Source organism: Mytilus galloprovincialis, chromosome 1 (assembly GCF_965363235.1).
Source record: "Mytilus galloprovincialis chromosome 1, xbMytGall1.hap1.1, whole genome shotgun sequence".
Taxonomy (NCBI): Eukaryota; Metazoa; Mollusca; class Bivalvia; order Mytilida; family Mytilidae; genus Mytilus; species Mytilus galloprovincialis.
In genome coordinates this window covers 129,696,397-129,716,449 of record NC_134838.1, presented here as the reverse complement: position 1 = coordinate 129,716,449, position 20,053 = coordinate 129,696,397, and the positions used below count along the sequence as shown (strand labels likewise).

The 20,053-nt window shown below is 34.0% G+C and overlaps 1 protein-coding gene across 1 annotated transcript in view; it reads left to right on the top strand.

The window, feature by feature from the left end:
- Positions 1 to 501: 501 nt before the first annotated feature.
- Positions 502 to 20,053, top strand: part of LOC143067066 (hemicentin-1-like) — a 69,153-nt gene continuing 49,601 nt past the window's right edge. The window contains exons 1-9 of the mRNA XM_076240119.1: positions 502 to 646; positions 10,181 to 10,480; positions 12,384 to 12,692; positions 13,241 to 13,546; positions 14,114 to 14,416; positions 15,073 to 15,372; positions 17,566 to 17,862; positions 18,164 to 18,460; positions 19,697 to 20,002. Coding sequence (XP_076096234.1) covers positions 10,327 to 10,480; positions 12,384 to 12,692; positions 13,241 to 13,546; positions 14,114 to 14,416; positions 15,073 to 15,372; positions 17,566 to 17,862; positions 18,164 to 18,460; positions 19,697 to 20,002 — 2,272 coding nt within the window. The 5' untranslated portion in view covers positions 502 to 646; positions 10,181 to 10,326. The remainder of the gene's footprint in view (positions 647 to 10,180; positions 10,481 to 12,383; positions 12,693 to 13,240; positions 13,547 to 14,113; positions 14,417 to 15,072; positions 15,373 to 17,565; positions 17,863 to 18,163; positions 18,461 to 19,696; positions 20,003 to 20,053) is intronic.

Sequence of the window (20,053 nt, the reverse complement as noted above, 5' to 3'; positions counted from 1 at the left end):
AACGACGAAGCATATTATGTTTGCTTTGCTTCAAATAGTGTTGGTTCTGGACAAAGTTCGCAAACGTTTTTAAATGTCATCGGAGGTAAATTATCAATGCGTGAATGAAAATATTATAAATTAATTGTGTCTTTTTGTCTCACCGTTATTTCAGTTTTAAAATTCTACCATCAAATATGGAATTGAAAATTATTATATCAAACATTTAAATTGGAGACAATGTTTATATTTCGTAACAGTTTTAGTGTGTGTTTTTTTTTTATCTATATTAGACACATATTTGAGAACAGAAATATACTTTGCATTCATGTTTTTGTATAGCGTCATACTACTTTTATTTTGGTAGATATTCCTGTGGTTGTCATATCTTCCAACATTTATTCGGTATTACTCGGCGGTACAGTGACATTGCAATGTACAGTTTCCTCTAACCCAGCTCATACATCAGTCACGTGGCAAAGGATCGTTAACGGTATACTCACTTCAGTAACAGTAGATGGATCCAGAATAATTGGTAGCACTGTCAATACACCATCTCTCACCATCAGTAATGCTGTATCTGGTGACGAAGGAAACTATATCTGTACTGCAACCAATATTGTTGGAACCGGAATCAGTCCACAGACATTCGTAGACGTTACCGGAGGTTAGTTTAATTATTAACTGATAAATTATTATTCTGGTATTTTGTTTAATTTCTATGACACTTATATATTTATTGGTAAACGTATTATAATTAAATTGTTCATCATGCGAATTAAGGTTTATTAAAATACACCTGTGACGTGCATATGTTGTTCACACTCTACATTATTTTTAAGGTGTTAAAATCTATTTTGTATTTTTCATCTCCATTTGTCTGGACCTTTTATCTCTGTATCTTTCAATTGGTACTTTCTTAAAAAGTGTTTCACCGTGGAAACAATTTGTAAGGTTGTAACGGGGTATTGAATAAAGATGAAAATTGCTAATGCTGTTTTTGTTTAGGTGGGGTCGTAGAAATACAATGAACACCACATATCGCAGTATATGAAAAACAAACAGCTTTTATTTGGCAGTTGTAATTCCATCGTATAAATCATCGTATTGTAGCATCCACACGCGTGAAAACAAATATATTTTTTTAATGATAACAAATAATATACTTTCAGTTTTACCGTTTAAATATACGAGTCATTGAACAAATTTCAAAATGTTCTATTTTGATTTTTGCAAGCAGAAATGAGTTTCTGTTAAACAAATATATTAAAACGGAAAACTTTTCGGATGATTTCTGCAATAATATTGTGGTTTGAGCAGAATGTAAAATAGTTCAAGAAATTGGATAGGTCAAAATGGCGTATTCGGTATATAATTCAAATGCGCGTTGTGATAATTTGTATATAGTACTAATGAGTACAATTTGAGAGGATAAGGATACTATCTAAATAACGCTTCTGTTAAATGTATGAACGTGGTTTGTGTTCAATTTTCGACAGAAACGCGTAACATAATCAAATTTATCACTGTTGGTGTTATATGTCCATTGGAAAATATCACAGTTATACCAGCAGTCATTGGAAGAGTTAATATTGTTTGATATGTTTAAATAAAATTAAAAAGTTGAAATTGAAATATTTTAGTCAGAGCCTAAGTTGAGTACATGCAAAAGGGAATTTAGAAATGGTGTTAAAGATCATGATAATCATGCTGATTCTGTTCTTGCACTTTTCTGTTTTTTCTAATTAATACTAAAGAGGCATGCAAAATTCTTTCGGTGTGCTTCGGTTGTTGTCTAAGACTGATAAAAAACGCAAAATATTTTCGTCTGTTGTAATGATAAAAAGTAAAACAAAAAATGTTGGATTATGCATAAAGCAATGTTTCTTTGATTAATTTCACTTATCTAGTAGAAAAGTCTTGGATAAATAATCAAATTAGATCAATGTATCACATGCCTGAAAATTGATTTTAGAGGATAAGACACAATTATACATTTTATAAACACTAAACGAAAATTGTGCCTAAGCCATAAATAAATATTCATTAACCTATGTTTTATGTCCCTCCACAATAGTATATAAGGCCACACATAGATATCCTTTCGAAATAATGTGTTTGTATATCACTAAAAGAAAGACGTGTGATACGGTGCTTTTTGTCCGCGATTTGCTTTTTGTCCGCTTTTGCTTTTTGTCCGATTATTTTGCTTTTTGTCCGATACTTTTGCTTTTTGTCCGTTGCTTTTTGTCCGTTTTGCTTTTTGTCCGATAATTTTGCTTTTTGTCCGACACTTTTGCTTTTTGTTCGTTGCTTTTTGTCCGTTTTGCTTTTTAGCTCACCTGGACCATAGGACTAAGTGAGCTTTTCTCATTTTCTCATTATTCGTCGTCGTCATTAATTTTTACAAAAATCTTCTCTTCTGAAACTACTGGCAAAATTAAAGCAAACATGGCCAAAAATCATCCTTAGGGTATTTAGTTTCAAAAAAGTATCCGATGACCCCGCCCAATAATTAAGATGGTCGCAATGTCTAAAAGAAGAGCATCGCATAAAATGTAGATTTTGGCTTATATATCTGAAACAAAACCATAGAGACAATCTAACAAGGGATAAGAACATTTCGCCTCATAAAATAATGTGGACCAGTCAGAACTTTTCATGTGGGACAATATGAGCTCTTAATTTAAAAAAAAGTGGGACAATCGGGAATAAGCCCTACAGACTTGAGCAATTCTAAAATAAACACTGTTGATGTATCTCTTTTAAATTTTCTATTAAAAAGTGTTTTACATTTACAAATGCACTATATTGTATCTGTATCTAAAATATTAAACGCATTTATTTCGTGATAGAAATTAAGTAAATGCTTAAGTAATCATTTTATTACTTTTCCCCCTCTTTTCGAGTTTGTCAAACAAAAATAAACTACTTTGTTGAAAATGCTGTTGTGTTAACCAAAGTTTCCTTAATCTTATTACTTGAATAACCTCGAACTTCCTCGTCATTTGGATATAGTTGCTAAATAATTCCGAAATGTATGGATTAATACAGTTTATCTAAATAAATAGCTACACATGTATTACGTAAACTTTGTGATAGTGTTCCAAAAATGAAGTTTGTTTGTTTGTTATATTTGTAATATTTGTAATGTGTAAGAAAAATAAAGTTGTTGGAAATATGACGAAAATATTACCAGACTTAAAAAAGTTTTTTTTTAACTGAAATGTTGCAAAATATTTTGGAGCGACTGTCAATCGGCCATTCGCATATATAAGTGCAAATGGTGACTATATATTATTAGCGGGAAGAAGAAACTGTGCGTTTAAGCAATAACATGTCGTAAATGTGTGCACTTCCACATGTAGCAAACGCCGACACCATTTAACATAATGATAAAACTATTCAAACGAGAAAACCATTGATTTACAAAACACTATACGACAAACAAATACAGAAACAAACAACAACTATTGAATTACAGATTGAAACTCCGTTCCTGACTTATTCGTATGATTATCATATATAATATTTAGCGCGGTTAAACATCAATTTAGAATTTCAATAACGAAACCATCACTCAAGGATTATTTGATTTGATAAATTTCTAAACTATTCTAAAGTTTCGAGCATATAAAAAAGAAGATGTGGTATGATTGCCAATGAGCCAACTATCCACAAAAGACCAAAATGACACAAACATTAACAACTATAGGTCACCGTACGACCTTCAACAATGAGCAAAGCCCATACCGCATAGTCAGCTATAAAGGCACCGATAAGACAATGTAAAACAATTCAAACGAGAAAACTAACGGCCTTAATTAAGTAAAAAAATGAACGAAAAACAAATATGTAACACATAAACAAACGACAACCACTGAATTACAGGCTCCTGACTTGGGACAGGCACAGATTTAAATAATGTGCCGGAGTTAAACATATTAGCGGGATCCCAACCCTCCCCCTAACCTGGGACAGTGGTATAACAGTACAACATAAGAACGAACTATAAAAATCAGTTGAAAAAGGCTTAACTCATCAGATAGACACAAATACAAGTGGACGTGGCCGGGTACTTATACATCCCGACACAAAAAGTCACAATGAACAGATCTGAGAGTACTCGCAGTTATCTGACAGCTATTTCAAAGCCACTAACAACTAATAAAAAGTCATGCCTCTGAGACTTAACGTTCGTTTAAGTCTTTGAATATCCCATGTATTCTACAAATTGGTGTACGTACACCATTGCTCACACGTTTGAGGATGACAGACTAACTTACGACCAGAATGAATAAGAATTAGTCTATATAACAAGATCTAAAATATTTCTAGTGTAAAAGACTTTAACCTCGCCACATTATTTATGTATGTGCCTGTACCAAGTCAGGAGCCTGTATATTCAGTGGTTGTCGTTTGTTTATGTGTTACATATTTGTTTTTTCATTTATTTTTTTGACATAAATAAGGCCGTTAGTTTTCTCGTTTGAATTGTTTTACATTGTCTTATCGGGGCCTTTTATAGCTGACTATGCTGTATGGGCTTTCCTCATTGTTGAAGGCCGTACGGTGACCTAATGCTGTTAATGTCTGTGTCATTTTGGTCTTTTGTGGATAGTTGTCTCATTTGCAATAATACCACATCTTCTTTTTTATAAGAATGCCAACTCCTCACACGTACAATTATTACTTCATTTTCTTTTTTTCACTCATCTAATTATTATATCTATTTTAATTCAATATTGTATCCATATAAATGTATATGAACGCTTACATATATATAATTATTGCGATATCATATATAAGAGAGAGGCAAAGTGTACCAAAGGATAATCACACTAAAAAGGGTTGAAACAAACCAACAAAGCCGCAGCTGAATGAAAAACAACAAGATACACAACAGTCCACAAAACAAATGGTCCGAGAACACAATTAATTCGTAGTGCATTTCTTTTAGAACATAAATGAAAATTTAAAAAATCCCACCTGCGCTTTCTCAATGAAACTTTTACAGTGTGTTGTACTAATTTTGGGACAAATTATATCAAAATTATAGAAAACTTCATCGCGTCTAACTCAAAATATGGGCAATTTTGTGTTTAGGGTGTCTTGAAATCTTTTGACAGCTTCCGAAGTGCTAATTTTTAACCTTTTTCAGCTGGACCAAATCACTACTTTCCTGTAAAATTCTGGACTCAAATTTTTTTACAGTGTAATTTCACCCCCCCACCTACTTACAATGTGAGGCATTAAACAAGGAGAAATAAATTTGGAAGGGGTATATAAACTATTGGCAAGTAACCCACTGTTATCACTAGGGACTAATAACGAAAATCAAGGGACGACAATTGTGGTCTCGGACGAAATCTTTGAAATTTAAAATCTGAGCAACAAGAACCAATGCAACTGTGATGATGTATGGTTGACTGGAAGAGTAAGATAATCCTGCTCCGTCCATTAAGTTTTAAAAAGTCATGTATTAAACTCAAACTCTCGAACACGTTGTCTTGGAAGATCTTTATTCCAAGGGGGTCCTTAATAGTTGCTTTTTGATAATCCTATAAGGAGTTTATAATTTAACTCCTTGCGAACACTTTCATAAGGAACGAAAATTCCCATCTGCATCTTTTTGAAAAGATTGCAAATATTGTTTAAATTAAATAGGGTATCCCATTTCAAACCCAGCGTCTAGGAAAATCTCATTTTAGGGCACTAGACAATGATTAAATGTAGTAATTCGATAATAATACATGGATTTCTCGCGAAAACATCGTTAAGGCGAAATTTAAAGTTTGTCTTGGCTGATTGAAGAAATTTCACAATAAAAACTGAAACGCAAAAACGCAAAAACGCATAAAGATGTTTATTCAGGACAATAACTTATATAAAACAACAGCAGAAATACATATAATGTATCACCAATGGAGGTTGTAAAATACTGTAGGTGATACTTAAACGTAATGTTCTATTTATTTTTTTTGTCGTTAAGGGGACTGGAGGGTATTAATCCATTATTTTTTAAATATACATGTAGGATTTTGCTTGTTTTTCTATAGATGAACTTTGATCATATACTAAATAAAAAATCAAATAAAAACATGGGGTTATCGTTCACTTAAGCTCACAATCTGCCCTCGAAAGAAGCAACCATTTTTGTTAAGGTACTTTTTTTTAAGTTGAACTAATATAGGAGAAATAGAGAGATATATATATCGAAATAAAAAAAGAACTAAATTTCAGAAATCGATTTAATTTTACAACTGTTTAGTTTACGTAAAGCATATTTGAAAAATATCTATAGGTCACCGATGAGTTGAAAAAGACATTTTAATTCTAATGCCAAAACAAAATGTCATTATTGCACTAAAGGGAGACAATTTGGAGCTTTTACAGTGATATAAACATTTGAAAAATAAATCTGAGAGATTCTCCACGTGGGGTATGATGCCAGAGGTAGAAGTAGGCATTGCCTTAAAAATGCACAGATCACTTAGGCCCAAGACCCGTACGAGTTTGACAACAATGAATTAAAAGGGTAAGGTGGTACCTCTGTTTGCAACGAAGTCGAAATACACTTTAATAATTGCCGGCTGGCCAAACTAAAAGATTATCCACGTAGGCCATTTTACCAGAGATAGAGGAGGGCATTGCCATACAAATTTCTTATAGCACTTATGCCCTAGACCCGTACGAGTTTGACAATAATGAATCAAAAGGGGGAGATGGTACCTCTGTTTACAACAAAGTCGAAATAAAGTATTGCCGGCTGGCCAAACTAAGAGGTTCTCCAAGTAGGCCATTTTACCAGAGATAGATATGGTAATTGCCTTTAAAATGGCATATAACACTAATTCCAAAGACCTGTACGATTTTGCCTGCAAGGGGTTAAAAATAAAAGGTGTTACCTTTGTTTACAACGAAGTCGAAATAAACCTCTACCTCTGGTATAATGATCCACGTAGAGAATCACGGAGTTTGGCCTACCGGCTACAGTTATTTTGACTTTAATGTGAACAGAGGTACCACCTCCTCATTTTAGCTCTTTACTGACAAACTCGTACGGGTATATGCCATATAAGTGCTATAGGCTATTTTAAAGGCAATGACCACCTATACCTCTGGTAGCATGGCCCATGTGGTGAATCTCGTAGTTTGAAAAGCCGACAATATTTCATAACGACTTTGCGATATACTAGAATACCCTCCTTTCCTTTTGCTGGCATAAGTGCTATAAACCATTTTAAAGGCAAGGCCCACCTCTACCTCTGGTATCATGATAAACGTGGATCATCTTTTATTTTTGGCCATCCGGCAATAGTTTATTTCGACTTTGTTATATACCAGGGTACCCTCCTTACCCTTTGCTGACAAACTCGTACAGATCAATGGAATAAGAAGTATGGGCCATTTTAGATGCAATGTCCACCACTACCTTTGTTATAATGGCCTATGTTGAGAATTTCTTTGTTTGGCCAGCCGGCAATAATTCATTTCGACTTCGTTGTAAACATAGATACCACCTCCCCCTTTTAACACTTTGCTGAAGCACTGGTACGGGTCTACGGCATAAGTGGCCATTTTTGAGGCTATGGCCACTTCTACCTCTGGTATCATGGCCCATGTGGAGAATCTCTTCGTTTAGCCAGCCAGCAATAGTTTATTTCGACTTTGTGATATACTTAGGTACCCCCCTTACCCTTTGCTGATTAACTTACACGGGTCTGGGACATACGTGTTATGGCTATGTTAGAGGTAATGCCTACCTCATCCTCTGATATAATACCCCGCGTATAGAATCTCTTAGTTAGGCCAGTCGGCTTAATTTATATTTTCGTTGTAAAAAGAGGCATCGCATCCCCCCTTTAAAATTTTGCTGACAAACTCGTACAGGTCTAGGGCGTTAGTTTTATCAGCCATTTAAAAGGCAATGCACACATTTAACCTAGGATTAATGGCCAACTTGGAGAATCTCGTACTTAAGCAAGCCGGCAATAATTTATTTCGACTTCTTTGTAAACAGAGGTTCCAACTCCCTTTTAAACCTTTTGATGATACCGCGTACTTCTCTAGGGAATAAGTGATTTAGGCCATTTTAGAGGCAATGACAACCTCTACCTCTGGTATCATGGCCCACGCGGAGAATCTCTTAGCCATCCAGCAATAGTTTAGTTCGACTTTATTATATACTAGGGTACCAACCTTACACTTTGCTGACTAACTCGTACGGGTCTAGGTCATACGTGCTCATGGTCATTTTATAGAGGCAATCCCTTCCTCTACCTCTCATATTATGGCCCGCGTGGATAATTTCTTAATTTAGCCAGCGGGCAACAGTTTATTTCAACTTCGTTATATACCGGGCTAATTCATCCCCCTTTTAACTCATTGTTGACAAACTCGTTCGGGTCTATAGCATAAGTGCTATGAGCCATTTTTAAGAGAATGACTACTCCAACATCTAGTATAAGGGCGCACCTAAAAATGTCTTAGTTTGGGCAGCCGTCACTATTTTTGGTGGACTGTGTGATATACTAGAGTATTCCCCTTACCCTCTTTTGACCAACTCGTACGGGTCGAGGACATAAGTGCCATGGCCCATGGACCATTTAAGAGGCACTGCCTACCTATACCTCTGGTATAATGGCCAACGTGGAGAATCTCTTACTTTGAAGAGCTGGCAATAATGAGGTTTATTTTTACTTCGTGATATACCGGCGAAACTCATGCCCCTTTTAATTCGTTGCTGATAAACTCGTGTAGATCCAGGACATAAGTGCTATAAGCCATTTATAAGGGTTTGACTACCTCTTCTTCTGGTATAATGGCCTACCTGGAGTATGTCTTAGTTTAGCCAGCTGTCAATAGTTGTTTTTTAGACTTAGGGATATACAAGAGTATTCCCCTTGCCCTCTGTTGACCAACACCTACGGGTCTAGGATATTAGTGCTTCGAGCCATTTTAGAGGTAATGCGATATATTGTAAAAGACATGAAATTTCATGTACAAATCATTTATAATGTGAGTATGGTCTGTATTTAACTCCTAAAAGGACATGGTATTTTGAAGTTCAAAATGAAACCTGCCAAAAATATACACATTTTATATCGGACATAAAGCAAAATTATCGGACAAAAAGCAAAACGGACAAAAAGCAACGGACAAAAAGCAAAAGTTTCGGACAAAAAGCAAAATAATCGGACAAAAGGCAAAACGGACAAAAAGCAACGGACAAAAAGCAAAAGTTTCGGACAAAAAGCAAAATAATTGGACAAAAGGCAAAACGGACAAAAAGCAACGGACAAAAAGCAAAAGTTTCGGACAAAAAGCAAAATTATCGGACAAAAAGCAAAAGCGGACAAAAAGCGAATTGCAGACAAAAAGCACCGTATCAGACGTGCATAACCAATAGAGGCAACAGTAGTATACCGCTGTTCAAAATTCATCAATTGATTGTGAAAAAAACAAATCCGTGTTACAAACTAAAACTGACGGAAACACATCAAATATAATAGGTGAACTACGACACAACATAAACACAACATTAAGATGTAAAACATACAGGAACGAACTATAATATTACAATGGTCATTTTTTCTGATTTAGTACAGGACATTTTAAGAAAAAAAATGGTGGATTGTACCTGGTTTTGTTGCATGCAAAACCTTCCGCTTTTATGGCAATGACTTAAGATATAAGTCTTTTTGTTTAATAATTTTTTTTCGAATTATTTAAAACAACACGGGGTAGAATGGAAAGAAACCCCCATTGAAAAATGTAATAGAATTATTTACGATTGTAATCCATGAAGATTCATTTTTGAGTTTTTGAATAGTACTCCTAGTTGGCGAAATTACATTTAACATTCCTTTCTAAGGAGGTAAGAGCGGTCGGCCTTACTGGCATCTGACACATCCTTTCCCTGGAATGGCCTGAATTTTTCACATATTTAAAAAAAAAGCTATAGGTTATTATGTTAAAAATAATAAACTTTCTAATTCGGTGTTAGTTTTACTTCTATCGCATGTTTTAATCCCTAATGATGATTTTCGTACTTGCGGAAATGTGTTGTTTTTAATTATTTCATCCTTCAATGAGAATTTTCCTTTCCAATAGACTAAGATATTTTTTTCAATATGTTTCAATATTTTACCCATAAATATTCATAAAAACAGTCAGTATTTTTTAATTTTTTTTAAAGGCATTCCTACAGTAACTGTTACTCAAAATCAGTACACTGCTAACTACGGACAAACTGTTACACTGGTGTGTACAGTGCAAGCTAACCCTACAGAAACCAGTGTTACATGGATACAATTAGTCAATGGAAATGCAACAAGCATAAATATGAACAATGTGCGGTATACAGGTTCTACCGTAGGTTCACCCTCATTAACCATCAGTGCCTTGGAGTTGTCTGATGAAGGATACTATCAATGCTCTGCACAGAATAGTGTGGGTACTGGTAGAAGTCAACAAATATTTCTAGATGTGATTGGAGGTAAGAAAATTAAAAATAATGATGTTAAATGTATGTCAACAGTTTGTATACAATATGTTTCAATATTTTACCCATAAATATTCATAAAAACAGTCAGTATTTTTTAATCAATCAATTGATGAAGAACATTTTTCGATACAATGTTTTTTTTTATGAATAAATTTGTTTGTTCTAGTTCCAATTTAGACCTTTTTCTTGAAATGACTGCTAATGATAGGTTAAATACCAAAATTTATGACAAACGCGAGGATCTTAATTTCCTATAGTCAACCTTCCATTTCTGTGTAGCAACATTTTAACGGCACCAGCAAATGGAGTATACGTGTCTCAATTGATAGATACTGCTTTCTCAAAAGTTGCTAAAACAGGGTTATGAATCAATCAAACTAAAAAAATGTTACGGTCAGGTCACCATCATGAGCTGATGGGCCATTATGACAAAAGTGTGTCAGAAATCATATCTGATATTATTCCTCAGTCATGGTAACCTTCCATCATTACCGAACTGAACAAATAAATAACACAACGGGTGCCGTATACGGTGCAGGAAATGCTTAACCCTTCCTGAGCACCTGATTTTACTCCCAGTTTTTAGTGAAGTTCGTGTTGTTTCTTATTTATCATTATGTAAAATATAAAACAGAAGGTGTGATATGATTGCTTATGCGACAACTGTTCACAAGAGACCAAAATGACACAGCAATTAAAATAATCATAGGTAACCGTTCGACCTTCAACAATGAGAAAGGCACATATCACATAGTCAGCTTAAAAGGGCCTGAAAGGACAATGAAAATAAATTCAAACGAGAAAACTAACGGCCTTATTTATATATATATAAAAAGGAAAAACATACATGTAGCACATAAACAAACGACAACCACTGAATTACAGCTCCTGACGTGGGACAGGCACATACATACATAATGTGGCGGTGTTCAACATGTTAGCGGGATCTCAAGCTTCAAGCGGTTTCATGTCTAAAACAAAGATAATGCATGAACTACATGTAGAACTGCTTATTCACTATTTCTAATTAGATTGCAAGCTTTACATAGCTCTGTATGTAGGCACATTGTGAAGGAACTAAACGGCCAAACATTTGGCATCATCACTAATTTAAACAGGAAATAACACATACGGAGATAAAGTTATAGATCATTGTCTTTTTGAATTATAATATGTGATCTAGGAGCAACAAATATAAGTCAAAGTAACCTTCAAAAGCGAAGAGAAACTAACAACGCTATCGATATAGTTTCGTCTTCATAAGACTGACTCATCAGTGACAAAGTTGAAGAGCATTGAGGATCCGAAAAAATGTGCCAAATACGGCTACGGTAATCTGCCTGGGATAAGAAAATCCTTAGTTTTTCGAAAAAAGTGTTATAACAGGAAATTTATAAAAAGTATCACATTATTGATATTCATGTCAACACCGTAATTTTGACTACTGGGCTGGTCCACCATCAGTGGCATTGACCCAGTGGTGTAAATAGTTATCAAAGGTACTATAATGGAAGACATGTTTGTAGCTATTTTCCTTAACAGTCAACTGACTGTTGAGGGCGCCAATATAACTTTCAAATGAATGACTTCACCTTAACTACTTTAAACCCGTGGTTCAATACATTCCTCTTTCAAGAAAATCAAGATAAGAAGAACAAAATATAGCAGATTGTATCAACTGAGAGATATATAGGTATCCAATATACAAACATAAATGTGTTAAAAATATATAGATATTGAAAGTTCTATTTATCTCTTTATCCATTTGTCGTTTACATGTAATATTCAACCGATCCTCAGCTTTTCAGTTTAACTACATGTGTTGTATCTAATAGTGTTAAAGTGTCTATAAAAGCAAACGATTTTAAATACAACTTGTTTTTTTTTCTTTCAGATGTCCCAACTGTACAAGTTTTGTCGAACGCGTATTCTGTGATTTTTGGGACCACTGTAGTCCTAGGTTGTCGAGTTATTTCCAGTCCACCGGCCACTTACGTTTATTGGCAACATATTGTGAATGGTGTTCTAATAACTGTTGATATGAGTATAAACAACTTTAACAAGTACAGTGGATCTACAGTACAATCTCCATCTCTAACTATCATTAGTAATACAGAAGCGGATGAAGGGAATTACATGTGTTCTGCTACTAACGCAGTAGGCACAACTAACAGCACTCAGACATTTTTGGATGTTGTAGGCAGTACGTGATGTAATAACTATAGATGTTGAGAATATTGTTTTCTCTATCTAATTAAAAAAATGCATAACAACTACACAGTGCTATTCTTTTTTAAAATTCTAAAAATCTAAAAAAAAAAATAAAAATAAAACACTCAACATAAAACTAATAAAAATGAAAGCTAAATACAACCTATACACATGATAGACACAGTTATTGTGTCGAATACTACTTCTAATATTTAGGCAGTAGTTAAGTTTCAAGTTATGTTAAACACCTCATTCCTATGTAATTATACTTCAATATTTCAGTATGGTAAATAAACTTAAACAATTTTGAGCCCTTACAGCAACGATTAGTTGTATAAAAACGCTAGCCCCTCGTTCATAGATCATACATGTATTATTTGATTTGAAATTTAGTTTGTAAATTATTTAAAATCTATTGTGCTCTACCCCTGATCATACTTTCATATATTCAAATAATGACATGCCATAAGGCTATAAGACTATCTTAAAAGCAAAACAAGTGCAATAAATGAATGATATGTACATAACAATATTTTGCAGACCTACCTGCAGTAAGCATAACTCAGAATGCATACAGTGTAAATGTTGGTAGTCAAATTACAATTCCTTGTATCGTGTCAGCTAATCCTACCGAGACAGATATCTACTGGACCGTGACAATCGGCACCAATGCAGAACAGATAATTTCCATGAAAAATGCGCAGAAATATCAGGGATCTTCTGTAAACTCACCATCACTTATTATTCTCAGTACGACTCAGAGTGACTCTGGTGTTTATAGATGTCATGCAACAAATAATGTTGGTACTGGAAACAGTAATCCGACCACACTTAATGTTGTGGGAAGTAAGTATAGGCCATTTTAAGTTAATGGTTGAAGATGGATGAAAATGGGAAGGAATCGTAGTTTTGGTACTTGAAACATATATTCCATAACGCTCGACCAACTTTTACAGTGTCCGTGAAAGTTACTAAGTGATAATTTAAACTTAATCGCATTAACTCTTGAATAAAAGTTACCATGAGAGCAGTAAAATTCTGTCAAGGAAATCATGACAAGAATGACAAGAAATTAAATATGGTATCAATTAGGAGATAAATATGCTTCATACAAAATGGACAATACACAATTGAAAAGCTGAAATCATGTTAGTTTAAAGTTCTGATAAATGATTGTTATATTGTTATGAATGTTTACGTCACATTATGTTTGTCGATCCATTGCAGAAACTATTATAAAGGAAGATTCCCTTGATGTAAAAAATAAGAAAACTGTCCACCGCGTTATACAAATAAAAGTCATTTTGAACCTTCATTTATTATAATTAGTAGTTATGACACAATGTAAAGAGTTTTTCTTTTAACATTCTTATGTACATATTTATTAATGAATTTTCATTATCTCTGATGTAGTTATACCAATAGTGACTGTTGCACAAACTTATTACCGTGTTAATTATGGACAGTCAGTGCAGCTGGTATGTAGTGTACGTTCCGAGCCAATCCACACACAGCTTTACTGGACTAGAATCCAGAACGGACTACCAGTGACCATTTCTATGACAAACACCACTAAATATAGCGGATCTACCGTCAGTAATCCATCTCTCACTATTAGTAATGTTGATCAAAATGATGAAACTTATTACATTTGTTATGCAACAAATACAGTGGGGACTGGACAGAGTCAGCAGACCTATGTAGATGTTATTGGAAGTATGTATTATGTATTTCTTATACGTTTTCATTAAAGTATATACCGAAGCCTTTCATAGTTATTTTTGAAGCTTGACTACTAGAAATAAAAGAAAATTTAAACAAACCAAATCTATTTAAGTTTAAAAAGACAGAAAATGTTCCCAAATAACTTTTTGTTGATTGCCTTACACTTACGACTGTGCAAATTGTATTTTACGGGAAATTATGAACACGTCTTGCAAAAGAGGGACGAAAGATACCAAAGGGACAGTCAAACTCCTAAATCTTAAATAAACTGACAACGCCAATGCTAAAAATGAAAAAGACAAATAGACAAACAATAGTACACATGACACAACATAGACAACTAAAGAATACACAACACGAACCCCACCAAAAACTAAGGGTGATCTCCGAAAGGGTAAACAGATCCTGCTCCACATGTGGCACCCGTCGTGTTGCTTATGTGATAACAAATCCGATAAATAGTCTAATTTCGGTAGGTCACATTAATGCATTGCAAAAGACATTTCTAGTTAATCTACTTTATCTTAATCTGTTTGTTGACTGTTACTGCATGTCAAATGTAGTCTATGGATACTAACAATTTTGATGTGTTTTATGTTGATAAATTATTATTTTTATGATTCTCCCATTTACAAACTGTTTTGTAGGTCCACCTGAAGTTTCAATTCAGTCCAATAGTTACAGCGTACTACTTGGACAGACAGTTACTCTTGTATGTACAATATCCGCTAACCCAAATGCCACAAGTGTACTGTGGTATAAAGTTTTAAATGGTGTACAAACCTTTCTCGCTATCAATGCCCTGAAATATAACACACCAACTGTCAGTAGTCCTAATTTAGTTATCAACAGTGCTGCTCAGAGTGATGGTGGCTACTATGTGTGTACAGCAGCGAGCATTGTCGGAACTGGAACTTCATCTCAGACATACTTGACTGTTACAGGGAGTAAGTGTATACTGATATAAACCAAATAAACCAGCTTCTGAGCACACGAGAACAGATGCAAGTCTGAAAGTATCAATGTTTAAAAATAATACTGTTTTAATACAAATTGCTGTTTCGTAAATTGAAACAATTAAGAAATTACACAATAAGCAGAATCATATTGCATTTTTGTGAGAGAGAAAAAAAAACCTCAATATGCACTACTTATTACAATTTTGATGACAAATGAATTGCTTTTATATGGGAAAAAAACAAATATTGCCTGTGTTTGTTTAACAACATGATATTGCTTAATTTAAAATGATTTAAGTGAACAAAATATCTTTTGCAGATTTGCCATCAGTTACTATAACTTTATCAAATTATAACACTAACATTGGTGCGACTGTGACTCTTGGTTGTACTGTAGTGGCCTCCCCTGCTGCCACTAATGTATACTGGGAACGTATTGTTAACAATCTACAACAAAGTGTTAATACCACCTCATCAAACTCACGATATAGTGGATCCACAGTCTCTAATCCGTCACTGGTTATCACTAACGCTCAATCATCGGATGAAGGAAACTATATATGTTATGCTACAAACAGCATTGGAACTGGAAACAGTCAACAGAGTTATCTCAACGTTATTGGAAGTAAGTTTTGTACCGAACGAATCATGTTTAGCTTCGACAAATCATATTTTAATGTTAGAAAACTAAACTAGATTTTTCTGTCACATTAGATCAGCTTATTAATTCGATTTTTTTGAATCCTAAGAAATCATAAATTAAGAAATAACATTTATAACAATATATAAACATGACACAGTCAGTCTATTATTTGTGTAAACTACACTTACAAATAAATCACCAGTTCATGTTAATTTGTACTATTCTTATCCAAATTAGTACAACATTAACCTTCTCCTCCTTGATTACTAGATGATTAAATATTTAACTTGTTACAGATATACCCGTAGTGACAATTCCAGAAAGCGTGTACTCTGTCAACATTGGAGGTAGCATTAATCTGGTGTGTACAATACAAGCAAACCCAACTCATACCTCTGTCACGTGGCAGAAAATTATAAATGGAGTAACGACAACGGTTTTAATATCTGGGAGATTTTCCGGCGCTACAGTGAATAACCCAACTCTTACAATATCTAATGTAACTCTTGAAGATGAAGGATACTATGTATGTTTTGCAACGAATAGTGTTGGAAACGGTCAAAGTTCACAATGTTATTTAGATGTCCTTGGAAGTAAGTAGGTCAAAAAGAAAAGCAAACAGAAAACAGAAAACAGGAATCTTTAATTTGAAAAAAAATAAAATTACATTGTGAACTCATTATCACACTTATAGTTAAAAGATTGATCGTGTCCTATAAATTAAAAAAATATATAGTTCACCACATAAACACACTATTTACTTTTAAATTGACACACGTTAAAAAAGTTATAGTTTATGGTGACTTAAGTAAATATATATCTGTAAAATCAAAGGTTGAAGCACAACTGAATTGTCCCTGTCCAATATTAAGTGACAATAAGATCAAATAACTGCTCCAAACTCAATTTAATTGTTCTATTCCTAATGTGTCTGTAAAATAAACATAATCATACAATTCGTATATGATTTGTATATTAGTGAATACATTGATGTGATTGGGCGAGAGAACTTCCGGTAGTTGTTCTTGACGTTGTTTATTATTTGATTTACGACGTTGACTGTAACTAATGTAAACAAGACGGCGGCGACGTTACCAAAATTTATTTTCCCTCCGAATTAATCGTTAAATTAAATAATGAACACAAAACATGTCATTTGAATGATAAAAGGAGTTTTTGTATATAGATATAGGACGATGTGGTGAGAGTGCCAATGAGACAACTTTCCATCAAAATAACGATTTATAAAAGTAAACCATTATAATTCAATGTACGGCCTTCAACACAGAGCCTTGGCTTACTACAAACAACAAGCTATAAAGCCCCCCCCCCCCCCCCAACATTGCTAGTGTAAAACCGTTCAAACGGAAACACCAACGGTGTAGTTAATTTTTTTTCAGATCATAATGAATTTCATCGAGTAAATAGTTTTGCGTTTACCTTCGGACTTTTTGATTTGAGTGAATTGGTCGAGTTTATACATCAATAAATTCCTTTAAAAAGGCGTTTAATCCTATAATAAACCAACTATTTCGTAGGTATTCCAATAGTAATTATAGGCTCCGACTACTACCCAGTGAACTATGGAAATAACGCAACCATTGAATGCAATGTCGTTGCTACACCAACAGAATCCAGTATATCGTGGCAGAAAATACAGAATAGTATACCTTCACCAGTAGTTATAACAGGGCGATACCAGGGTGGTACCGTGTCTTCCCCTAATTTGATTATCACTGATGTGGACAGTACGGACGAGGCATTCTACATATGTTATGCTGTGAACAGTGTTGGAACTGGACAAAGTTCTCAGACATACCTCGACGTATTAGGAAGTATGTATAACATATTATAACATATTATAAATATAAAAAAATATCATAACGATGAATATTAATATAGTTAACATTCGCTTGGTGTGTTTGAGTTTTACTTTGTCTTGTGATTTTAAAGACATCCGGTTTTGTATTTTCCTAGGAGTTCTGTGGTTTTTTTCTTTAAAATTTTTACGATAAATCATTAACCATTTCCACTTCATTCAGATTGAAAGAAGTTTTTTTTTTCTCATTTCCAATAAAACTGCAGGATTTGTGGTGCATAAAAAATAATAATATACATTATCTTAATTTTTTACAGCTGTTCCTGTCGTACAGGTATTATCCAACTATTATTCAGTGGAGATTGGTCTGACTGTTACGCTCCAGTGCACTGTGACAGCTAATCCATCTCATACAAACGTAACATGGAATAAAATAATAAACGGACTGCAAACTAATATAGGATCAAACAGTAGATTTTCAGGAGGCAGTACTAATACACCTTCTTTGACTATTTCCAACGCTGTTGACTCAGATGATGGGTATTACATATGTACCGCAGTAAATGCAGTGGGCGAAGGTCAAAGTTCACAAACATATTTAGACGTTATCGGAGGTTTGTTTAATTTTTTTCTTTCTTCCATGTTATGAATTTTATATAAAGCAACATATTTCGATCAAATTATAGCTCTACACATTTTTTTAACATATTGGCGAGTTTTCCAGTATATGTCATGAGAAGGTATATTTGAGTTTGTATCATTTAAACATATTCTATTATTATCATATATAACTTTATGCGACTGTTATACAAGTTGGAGTTTTAACTAGCTATAAAACAAGGTTAAGTCCTCAAATTTCTCATAAAAAATGCCTGTACCAAGTCGGCAATATGACAGTTGTTATCCATTCCCTTTGGTGTATTTGAGCTTTTGATATCTCAATTGAATAACGGACTTTCCTTTTTGAATTTTCCTCGGATTACGATATCTTTGTTCAATATCAGCCCCACTTATTAACAGGTGCGAAACAAAAGGACATTAACATCAACAGTTATAAATAATAATTAAGAAACAACACGAGCTCCAACTAAAAAGCCGTCATACGTCATAATACCTTTTCACCGACATACTCAACTATATAAATTATATATATGCTAGTGATTATGTACTACATGAATTTGTGGAATCGTTAGTAGAAGTGAAATGTCTTTTGGACGTTGTATGATTGTAAAATATATGAATTATGTCATTTTTGCATGACAAGACATGAACCAAGTTTGAGTAGTTATTAAATTGATTTAAATCATTAAAAGATGTGTACAAAGATTGTATTTCCACAAGAATTTACGGAGAAAATATTAACTACATATAGACTACAGCAAATATCATTCATGGGGCAAAATCAAAACAACTTTTCAGACACTTAACTCACTACAGACGCACGAAAATCTCCCAAAAACATTTAATGTTGAAAAAAGACCGATATCATTGATTAAAAAGATATGATCATCAGGTAAAAAAAGAAAAGGACATTTGGCTAAAAATTATGGATCATGTCTGATGACGCCACATAGCAGAATAGCAAGAACACATAGTTTTGCAGCTCATGAAAAGGGAATTACCGCCGACATATTATTTATACAAATCATTTGAGAAACAGATTCCATACACTATCTTATTTAAACGATATTACGACAGTCATGACAGTTCATCATGTAATGTTTAAAATGCTTGACAAGCCTCCAGTTTTACTTTTGACAAATTGTACTGATACCAGTGAAGATATATCGAATGACATCCAATGCAGTGATAGAATCTATATTAATCTACATTCTGTTTACGACTTTTAGGTTTATTGACGGTTATTGTACCACAGTCATCCTATAGTGTGAACTATGGACAGTCAGTGCAGTTGGTATGTACTGTAACCGGAACTCCTGCAGCACAAAATGTAAAATGGCAAAAGGTCATCAATGGCGTTCAGATAAATATCAATTCTACCACTAACACGGCCAAATATTCTGGATCTACAATAGGAACCCCGTCTCTGACAATTCTAAATGCTGACAGTAATGACATAGGATCGTACACATGTTGCGCTACAAACTCTGTTGGAACTGGACAGAGTCAACCAACTCAGCTGTCTGTAGTTGGCAGTAAGTTTGTCTTAAACTAACATTGATGCGCATAATTCGTCTTAATGGTTT